Here is an 11393-nt window from a genome sequence, read left to right as displayed (position 1 = left end):
ATTTGAAATTCTGTATGCTTCAAAATAAAATTTTATATTTAGTAATTGTTAATTACATGCCTCTAGACTCATGCAGGACTCAAAACATGTACATCCGAATATTATCCGAGACACAGTATGTCCAAAAAGTCACATACTATGAGAAAAAGCTCCTTGTGACAATATGGCGCAAGCCGGCATTGGGGCAAATACATGCTGTGACAATATGTCACAACCCAGCATTTAAGGGTTAAACGGCTACACTTTACTGCTCTCGCACTACTTGCCTTGCACAAAGAAGCCTTATAATTGCACTCACATGTGTTAAATTACTTCATAGAAATCCACCATACATTCTTCTTGAAGCTATTAAGCACAATCGCAAAAACTTATGAAAATATTAACACATACCTTCATTTCTCAGACGAAATCTTATGCTTTTCACATCAATGAAGTCATTGTTGCTTAAACAAGATGATGAGGGCAGCAAACAAGGCAGAAAATGTAAGCTGCATACTCCTGTTACAGCACAACAATGGAAACTGACAATACACCATGAAAGTAAGTGAATGTTTATAAGCAAGCAGTATTATACAACAGTATATATAAGAACAGAAGTTTTGGGATGTTGTTTTCTAAAGAAACAGCACTCTGAACCTACTCAAATGTCTCTCTTCATGAAAAATTGAAATGAAAATTGAACATCGATGCTTTCTAGACTTCCACATGGGCCACCAGGGGGCGAGGAGATCTGCAGCCAGACTAGGGGGACGGGTGGTCGGCCCGACCAACCCCCAACCGTTGTATAGGACGTTGCGACCGAATTACGCTCACTCACTCGAAGCTCCCCAATTTCCTCATGATGGTGGGTTGCCACTTGCCCTATACACAGGCCAAAAATTCCCGAAGACTGAACCAGGGATCAAACCTATGCCATCGAAAATAATGGCTCTTAATAAAAATAAATGTGATGTGATTAAAGAGACTTTACTCCCAGGGTTTTTTTTAAATGCAAATATAATTTTCTGCAATGTGTGTCTGAATATTTACACTCTACTATGACCACTTTCTTGGAGTGTAAGCTATCTAGAAGGTGGCAAAATGGGGGGGGGGGGGGGGAGGGAAGCCTTCTCCGGGAAATGGATGTCAATCCAAAATAATACAGGGTATCACACACGGGATAATTAGACCCTGATAGCAAATCATATGTAATAGATGATTGACCCTTCCTTGGAGAGAATGACAGCAGCAATTCACCGTGGCATGAACACTACAAGTCTGTGGATGTAGATCACATCAAGTGCAAGCCACTAGGTCATCAACTGGTCATGAAGTTTGGCGAGGTTCCTTGGATGTCTATTTCTCTGCTTCACCCATTGTTCCAAATGGTCCCACATTTTCTCAATAGGATTGAGATCTGGGGACTTTGCTGGTCCGGGAAGATGGGAGAGCTCCTCCATATGATCATCGTACCATGTGGTGACAGTTTTGGTCCTATACACGTGACAGTTGTCACCCTGAGTAGCTAATTCAAGTGAATGGCGACTTCAACAAAAGGACCCAATTCTGTGTACAGGGTGTCTGAGAAGTTCTCGTACTCCTAGGTTTGAGTATCACAGAGAACAATGTCAGTGTAATTTTAGTTGTGGTATTGATAACACTGTTTTCACGGTCACAGACAGCACTCACTGTCTGGTATCCCTGCATTCAAGGACATGTGGAGCATTTCAGTTGTGAAGCCAAGGCTGATGTGCGTGGGTGCACGAACGAGCACACACAGGGCAAACAATGACTATTTAGAGATCGCTTTGGCAAGGAAAGCAACCCTGCTTGATTGGAGAAACATGTGTTTGCTTCAGGATGTGTCAAAGATGCATAGTGTCCACGTAGTGGAAGTAAGAAGATGTGCGAGGAAACATGTGCTGACGTCGCTCGGTCAATTGTGATGTCTACTAAATCTATTCGCAAATGAGCAGCTGAACTGAATATACTGCATTCAACAATGCATGACCACATCAAAAAAGATTAGCATTTAGAGCAATGTTTGTGAATGAATTATCTGACGACGACATGGAGCAGCGTGTTGCAGCCTGCCGTGCTTTGTTGACACAATTTACAAATGCTGTGTCCCACTCACGAGTGTTATTTTCAGACGAATATGCGATATATCGCAGTTCACACAGGAGAAATGTGTTCTGGTCTAAGGAAAATCCTCATTATGTGCAAGAGTTGGAACGAAACCTGCCTCATGTTATGATATGGGCTGGGATGACATCACAATATTTGTTCGGACGATACTTTTTTTGACGAATATGTGAATGAACATTCTTATTTACACATGTAGCAAACGTGGTTAATACCTCAGGCACAAGAGAAGGGAATCATGGATCGTGTGTGGGTACAGTAGGATTGGGCCCCAGCCCATTTTGCTCTTCAGGTGCATGATTTCCTTAATGAACTATTTCCAGGCCGCTGGATTGGGCGTGGTTCTCCATCATCTCCATCCCCATTGAAATGGCCCCCATGAAGCCCGGACCTTACAACACCAGACAACTCATTGTGAGGAATAATCAAGTCACATGTCTCTCATCGTCGGTACAGGACAGATGAAGAATTGCGCGAAAATGTGGAGGAAGCCTTTCGAAAGATAACTCCTCAGATGCTCAGCAACATGTCAAGGAGAGCACACGCATACATCTGTGTGTACAGCACGATGGAGCACATACAGATCCACTGGATACATAGTTCGTATATGTAGTTTGTTCTAAATAAATAAACTAAAATTACACTGACAATGCTTTCTGTGATACTCAAACCTAGGGGTCTAGTGACTTCTCGGACACACTGCATGTGTAGCACTCCAAGAACATAATCAACCCACCACCTGCTGTACCACACCTTGTACACCGTCCTCATTGAAGGCTTCATGCAGTCGGTGGTGCACTCTATGTTGGGCATCATTACTGTAATGGCAGAAACGGGACTCGTCAGACAAGATGACCCATTTCCAGTCATCTACTGTCCAGGTTTTGCGGTGTTTATCCCATTGAAGGCATGCTTTATTGTATGCAATTGTAACCAGTGGTCTCTTCCTGGGTACTCTACTCCAGATGTCCATGGTGTGGAGTTCCCTTCACAGCGTATGTTCTGAAATTGAGGCATGTGGCTCACCATTGATGAGTTCCTGCAATTGTTGCCTCGTTGCAAAACGGTTGGCTGATACAAGATGTGACATTCATCTCTGGTCTCTGTTCGTGAGCACTTTCTTTCTACCAATGCTCACACATTGGTTTCTTGTGAACTGTGTTTGCTTCCACTGCCTATAAACACGGTTGACTGTACTGTGTGACACACCAGCAAATTCTGTCACTTCCAATACATTGTGTCCTTTGAACGCAATGACCCCTTTTTGCCATTCATTAACATCTTCCTTCCAACCCAGCCTGCACACGGGAAGCAAACATGTTTGATGTTTTCTTAATTTTCAATATTGCACCTCCTAAATTTTATTCTGCAACCTCTCAGCATTCAATGGCAATTAATCCAGGTGGCACCAAGGTTACAATAACAAAATACGAGGGTCATTCGGAAAGTAACTTCCGTTGGGGCATAAAAGAAGCACCAGGATATTGTGGGAGTTTTTATTATATACGACTGAAAGAGACAACTCTAAGCTATATTTTTCTACAAAAGGACAGTTTCTGTTGAGACATTTATATCGGAGAACAAGGTTTACAATACCCATGTCAAAGACATCTGAAACCTGTGCATTCCGCCATGCAGTAACACTGTCTTTAAGCTCCTGGTCATTGTTGAAGTGCAGTGACCCTAGCCACTTCTTCATTTATGGAAAGAGGTGACAATCACTAGGGGCCAAATATGGGCTGTAAGGTGGGTGGTCAAACAATTCCCTCTGAAAATGTTGCAGAAAGTACTTGGTTCGAGCAGCAGGATGCGGGCGAGCGTTATCATGCACGAGAACAATGCCAGAACTCAACATGCCCCTTTACTTGTTATGAATTGCTTGTCGCAATTTCTTCAAGGTTTCACAATACACTTGGGCGTTAATTGTTGTGCTTCCTTCCAGGAATTTCACCAACAGTATCCCCTTTCTGTCCCAAAACACAGTTGCCATGAGCTGCACGCACTTCGCAGTTGGTGGAATTTTCAATTTGCAGTGGCCATTTTGCACAGTTGTACGAGAGTGGGAAGTGTCTCAACAGAAACGGTGCTTACGTAGAAAAATAGCTTAGAGTTGTTTTTTTCAGTATCATCCTTATATATTCCTGTGTACTTTAGTCATTCTACAGCTGGCAGAAAAGTTAAGAATGTGCCAACTAAGATAAGGAGAGTTGAATGGTAAGAGAAGGGAAAATTTAATTGAGGGGAATGACCAAATGCTTGGAGGACAGAAAGAGCTTAAGAAGTGTTGGTTTTGGGGTAGAGAGTAGCAATTGTAGCTTGGAGACTGAGAGAGAGAAACAGTTGATCTTACGGAAAGTTAGGAGAGAGTCTGTTGTTTAAATTCAGGAGGAACACTCAGTTTTAGACTCTCACGACTTTGAGAACAGGGAGATGTCATTTGGACTTAAGTTATCAACCACCAGTTAAATAGACTTGCAGGGTGTTAGTGTGTGAGATCAAGGACCACGTAGCTAACGAGGTCATCACCGTCGGACAGGTAAACCCTTTTATTGAAAATGACAGTGCCCGTTCGGTCGTTGAGGGATTTAAACCAATCTGTGTGTGCCATCTTTCATTTCAGTATTTGCTTACAATATGTTAGATATCCATCCTCCCGCCCGACCCTGTGGCCGAGTGGTTAGCCAAGGGTCCCGGGTTCAAATCCCGGTCGGGTATGGTTGTTTGTGAATGTCCATTTTCATCCATTTCATCATTTCATCACTCATCCCCATCTTCGCAAATTAGCCAAGAGGCACAAAACATGAAGTAAAATAAACTAAATCAATCAATCAATCAATCAATCAATTATCCATCCTCCCCATACTCTACTGAAGCCTTAGCTACTCACTAGAAAGTAACACACCCCATGGTTCGATCCCGGACCTTTCAAGATATGTCGAGTCACCGTGTTTTGGTATTATTCACGATGGTAAACTGCACTCAGAGTTTTCTACGATATAATAAAAACTCTCACAATTTCCAGGTGTTTCTTTATACCCAAACGTAAGTTACTTTCCGAATGACCCTTGTAATTTGGGTTCCTAAAACTATGCAGTGTATTGCAGAACACACTCAATGTGGAGTGACCAGTATTCAGTGTATTATTATTTTAAAATTACTTTTCAATGGCCTCCTCCATTTCCCCTCATAGCCATACCATCCTCACCTTCTTTATTATTATTATTATTTAGGGATGGGACAGATTAATTGGACTACTATTGTAGTCTATCGGTATTGGCCTACAGGCATATCGGTGTATCAGTAAAATTAGATAAATTTACACATCTGATATGTCTATAAATATCTTATAATTTAATGCAATACTCTGACATTTTGTTATAATTTTTATGGAAAATTCACACCCAAACAATATAAAAACTTAAACTAAAACAGTTCTAATTACTAGATGTACAATAATGAAATATGGCATCACAAAATAGCACAAACAATAAAAATACAGCATGCATATCAAAATATGGTCAAAGGTTAAGAATACAAAAAGTAAACAAAAGACATGGAACTCTGGGTGAACCTACCACATTAAACATGAACACATAATAATAATTGATTCGCAACACACATAAAACAAGACAAGAGTTGAAATTTATATGAATTTTGAATTCAATAAACATTAACAATACTACATACTATTATGCACACATAAATTACACTTACATAAAACATGCACCTAAAAAAATGAAAACGATCTGAACATGTTTATGCAAATTGTGAGTATATAATAGAACACTATTAGAATGACAGAGCACTGACATATTTAACAGGAATCCAGTTATGATACACAATGTTTCATCTACCCTATAATGTGATAAACACAAGTTACACAGGTTATTCCTAAAAAGAAACTGACAAATCACTGAGTAGCAAATTGTAAACACTACAAAAGTCATGCAATTATTAAAAACAGGAACATCAAAACCAAATCATTTATATTGTAATATACCATAATAAATGAAAAAATTAAACTGAAAAAAATAATTATTAGTTACAGCACTGTAAATAAAGAGACATAGAGAATTAAGACATTGAAATCAAAAAATATATACATAAGTTGACAGCTTAGCTAAACTTACATTCTAACAATAAACATTCTGGAGTGGGGTTCCTAGCCCCACTCTTTGGTATCCCTCTTGGTTCGGCTCGTCGCCTTTGAGCTTTCCAGCAGGTGTGACCCTGCTGGGAGTTTTACCTCCCGCTGGAGAGGCCCAAAGGATCAACCGAGCTCACAAGCCCCCTTACCCGGCTGTTGCCTTCTTCAAGGTGGAGATACAAGAAGGGGGTTTTTGCATATTTTTTTTTTCTTTTCAAAGGGGTGGCCAAAACATACTATTGCATACATATGAGGGTAAAAAAAAAAAGAGACTACTGCTAACATTATCAAAAAAACCGGGCACACTGTGTTGAAACCGGGAACCCTGTGTTGATACTTGCGGTGTTGTCCAACCGTCTTCCTGATGTTCTCCTCTTCTTGTCTTCATTTCTTTGGATGAAACACCGCATTGGGATCGGATTGTTGTGCTTTCCAGCGATGGTAGTCTTCTTTCCGTGATGCTTGTATAGCCAGCTGGAAATTGTGGTGTATCAAAGATGGTGCTTCTTAGTAAATCTTTCGTGGCTGGAGACTGGAGATTGGTCCTGCTTCTCGATCTTGTACTGTGCTGATGGAAGAGAGCAACTGGAATACCTTGGGATGGTGTTCTTCCCACTGCTGAATGGTTCAGGAAGTCCAAGGATGTTAAAATGCAGCTAGATGAAGTTGCTGCATCCCACGTTTGTCAGAGGTTTAAGAATGAAGGAAGAGGTTGGTGCACACAATTCTGGGAATCCCCCCATGCAAACCATCAATCAGGGGGATGAATGGTGACTAGGTAGGGAGGGAGAGAAAATCTATTGATATTATCCTGATCGGGAGATTTGTTGAAGATATTTATCACTGTAAAGTGACAATTTCACTCCAATAAGCCCACCACGAACAGAGCAATGAATGAGGATGAAAATATGAAATGAAAACTGTATTGATTATCCTGATCGGGAGGTTTGTTGAAGATATTTATCACTGTAAAGTGACAATTTCACTCCAATAAGCCCACCACGAACAGAGCAATGAATGAGGATGAAAATAGGAAATGAAAACTGTATTGATTATCCTGATCGGGAGGTTTGTTGAAGATATTTATCACTGTAAAGTGACAATTTCACTCCAATAAGCCCACCACAAACAGAGGTATGAGTGATGTGAAAAATGTAGTTAAATGATGATTTGCTGATGGAAAATGATGACTAGGTGAAATGAAGGGGGGGATTCCCAGAATACCTCTTCCTTGAATCCTCCAATGCCTCCTACCTCCAAATCCTCCATGAAAATACAGTGGAACCTCGTTTTTACGTTTTTCAGGGGACAAAGCCGAAAAAAAAATTTAAAATGTGGGAAAATGTAAAATCGAGGAAAATTATATAGCAATTTGCTCTATTGGAACCATGAATATTGATTTTATAATGTGGGAACATGTAAAATCGGGTTCCACTGTAACTCTGACAATGTATGGATATTTGTGGGTGGTCCAGATAAACTATTGATGGGTGTGAAGATGTATGAAGCCTAAGTTGGACAATAACAGGTAAATGAGGCTAAGGTGGCATTCTGAAGGAGTGGGTGCTTCTGGTTACACCAGGCACTGCCACCCTAGCTAAGATGTTCGAGCTATGAAGCTGCCGGACCTGTGAAAAGAACACAGAAAAATTGCAAAAACATTGAAATACTACTAACAATGAGAGACATTTCTTATTAATATATCACGAAATACATATTTCTATTAACATTAGAGCAATCTACTGTCATTAGATGGTCCTCTCTGCATGTAGAATGGAAATTACTTGTATCATCAACCCTGGCCTGTACGAGCATGTGATTAATTTTCTGGCGACTGTAACGTCGGAAAGAAACGAGTCAGACAAAAATAAAATTAAAAAAAAAAAAACCTTTTCCAGCAAAGATCATCGTCCCTTTGTGGAGGAGTGGTTATCACATCACGCTACGATGCCAGGGGTCCAAGGTTCGAATCCTGGCCTGGGCATGGATGTTTGTGAGTCTCCATTCATCATATTCCGTATCACCAACAACAACAACAACAAAAATAACGATAAACATGCACAAATGAAAGACATCCGCGTTATTTATAATTACTTGACGAACCTCGGCCTCTTTTCCTTAGAAGGCGTCTTATCCACCTCCACATCCTTGAAAGTCTGCCTGGACTCTTCTGGACTTCCTCCACTGTGATCCTAAATAGAGAAAGAATATATATATATTGCAGAGTGGGATGACAATAATTTTGCTTACTGCTAAATAAAACATTTACAATCATTTTTCAGCCTTATCAAGTGAGTCTGTCACTGCCAAGCTCCTGGTGTGTGCGCTACTGTCGTACATTTTAACATGATATAGTCAGCGTGCCTGTTACAATCTTCCTTGCTGACAAGCTACACTGAATTACAATGCCACTCTTTATCTCCACTGAGCATCCAGTCATGCCACAAAATATTTTATATCGTAAGATTTTACCGTTTCCTTCCATTTGAATAAACTTAGTAAATTTGTAACAAAGTATTTTCTTCCATTTTCGTTGTGCAATCTAAGATAAATTCTACAACATTCTAATTTTACTTTTTAAAAATGTATTTAAATTTTTAAAAAAAGGCAATTGACTTGTCGATTGATGTGCATATTACTTGAGACATTCCTCACTTGCAAGTGAGTTGTCTTTCCCTCACCAGATGACTCTGCCTGTTCTGAGGTACAGCAGTCACAGTTTGTTTAGTAAAAAAAAAAGCATTGGCAGAAGTAAAGGAAAAACACTAACTATAATGTTCTGGCATCGATTCGAGAACCAAGAGGATGTCATGCAGAATCAGATAGCAAACTGGAGCCATTTCAAAACAGAACTTCTTGACATGTTCCCAGAGAACTTGTTTCACAGAAGATTAAAGTTAAAACCTATAAAAGGAAAGCTACGTACTACCCCCAATATAAGGTTAGGTTTTTCCATGAACCAATATTACACAAGCATAGAAACTTATCTTATGTTAAAACAGAAGAACCAAATACGTTTTAGGGCAAGGTTCTCCTTAAAGGTTCGCATAACCACTTTTTGTAGATACAAAATTATATAACACAGTTATTTTTAGTGGTTTTTATTTTATTTTATCTGCCACCTTTCGTTCCGAGGTTGTATTGTTGTATGTATATTTTCGTGTAGCTTAAAAAAGTTTTGTGAAACCAGAACAAAACGTCGCAGATAAAAAAAATGAAAACCACTTCAAATAACTGTTAGATTATTTTGTATCTAAGCACATCAATGTAAAGATTTTAGATAAGCTTAACTTACACCACATGCCATAATTTCACTACATAGCAGAACTTAAAAAGGACCTTAGGCTGGAATTAACTGATTATAATCAAAACATAAAAATTAAGCATCTTACTTACGTTGACTCTGTAATGTGAGGCGTTGTTACTTCCAGTAGCCTTCTCAGTCGCACTTCTTCATCCTCATCTTCTGGTGGTGGTGGTGGTGGTGCGAAGGCTGCCTGCAGGCTCTCCTGAACAACCTTTGACTTCCACATCTGATGTTCCCGTCGTCTCTCTATGTCGTCAATCTCCAGCAACTCACAGACCCGCACTTTTAATGCTATTGATGACCTTATGTCACAAATTAAGCAATATGCCTTACTAAGAGGATGGAGCATAAATATGTTATACTTAAACAAGCTGTAACATCTCCGAAGATCTTGAAACAGAGATGCCCGGAGGCTCTCGAAATTGGTCTGCATGTTCGTGACCAATGCCTTTCTCATGTACAAAGAGAGCCTCCCATCCAGATCAGAACACAGGTCGCACTGAAGGATTTCCAAGTAGTCAATCACTGCGTAGACAAAGTTGGTCGCGTCCTCCATCTGAAACACAATATACATTATTTGCATTAGAAAAATTTTCCTCATAACTTCTACCCCTAACTTAATATCTAATATCAACAAGACACTTACATCTAAAGATTGATTTGTTATTCTCACTCCACTTTATGCACAGATAGGTTAATCGGGGCTGTACCAAGAGTTTAGATTGTTATCCAAATCATTGTGCAATATGCCTATAACAGGTATCGAACCCAGGACCCCTTGATTCCAAGGCGACATCGTTACCAGTGTGCCATCGGGGATGCCCTTCATCTAGAGAGAGACATTTGTTTGGATGCTAATCATAAAAGTTCCATATTCCCTCTGTGCGTATCAATCACATGCATATATCAAAGCAGTAAAATTATTTGGAATCTTAACAAAAAACTTATTCACCAATATGTCTATATCAGACAACACCAGTAGATTCCTGATTAATTTAATCGCTCCTTACGTTATACCATTAAGAGATATTGCTATTGTGTTATTAAAAGAGAAGCAATACTCACTTCGTCTGACTGGAGCACAGGAACTTCCACTGGCTCTGAAAAATAAATAAGCACTGAGTTAGACCCATGAACCAAACACATAGAAAAAGTGGCAATCTAACAGTGTGTCACCACTGTTAAAAAAAAATAATAAACAGTAGAATATATTTCTAACTTCTGCTGTAGCTAACAACAATGAAACATGGAAATTTCATGCAAACCATCAATTGCATAAAGACCAAATGCTGGATCAAAAATAGACTTACCTTGCATATTCTCCAAGATGGTCACTATCGGGTCCCTTCTTTCTCGTTGTACTGGCAGGTGGTCCTCTTCCCTTCTCTGGTCATCTTCTTCCTCCTCTGCCATATTATCCTCCATGCTGGAAACCTCCTCTTCTTCCTTACCCTTTTTCTCTTCATCCTCACGACCTTGAACATCAAAACCTGACTCCGCCTGCATCCTCTCCTCTGCCTCTTTCCTCTGGTGTTCTTCTTCTTGCCTCCTCTTCTCCACTCCTCGGTTCTTAGGCATCACGGGGAAATCCCGAAGGCACTCTGCAAATAGAGAAGAAATGTGAGATGCACTGTCCCCAAAATTACGAAAGAATGGCCACCAAGCGATAGAACAGGTTCAAATCGCGTCCCGCTAACTCATACATTTATAATCATATGTAGCAGCTATAGAGTTCTATTTGGTGCATTATAACTAGTGTGAAGTGTAAGTGCAGGGGTTCAGACTGAAAAATATCAAGGAAGTGCCAGCTTTGTG

At 39.9% G+C, this 11393-nt stretch overlaps 1 protein-coding gene across 1 annotated transcript; it reads right to left on the bottom strand.

The window, feature by feature from the left end:
* Positions 1–7423: 7423 nt before the first annotated feature.
* On the bottom strand, positions 7424–10018 carry LOC145979551 (uncharacterized). Its single transcript, XM_083112524.1, has 3 exons — positions 9668–10018; positions 8375–8463; positions 7424–7899 (listed from the first exon to the last, which is right to left on the bottom strand). Exons 1-3 carry the CDS (start codon positions 10009–10011, stop codon positions 7883–7885), a joined length of 450 nt encoding a protein of 149 aa, XP_082968650.1. The 5' UTR covers positions 10012–10018; the 3' UTR covers positions 7424–7882.
* Positions 10019–11393: the final 1375 nt, after the last annotated feature.

This window comes from Lepisma saccharinum, chromosome 26, assembly GCF_977018435.1.
Source record: "Lepisma saccharinum chromosome 26, izLepSacc3.1, whole genome shotgun sequence".
NCBI classification, from domain to species: domain Eukaryota; kingdom Metazoa; phylum Arthropoda; class Insecta; order Zygentoma; family Lepismatidae; genus Lepisma; species Lepisma saccharinum.
This window is presented reverse-complemented; position numbering and strand designations above follow the sequence as displayed.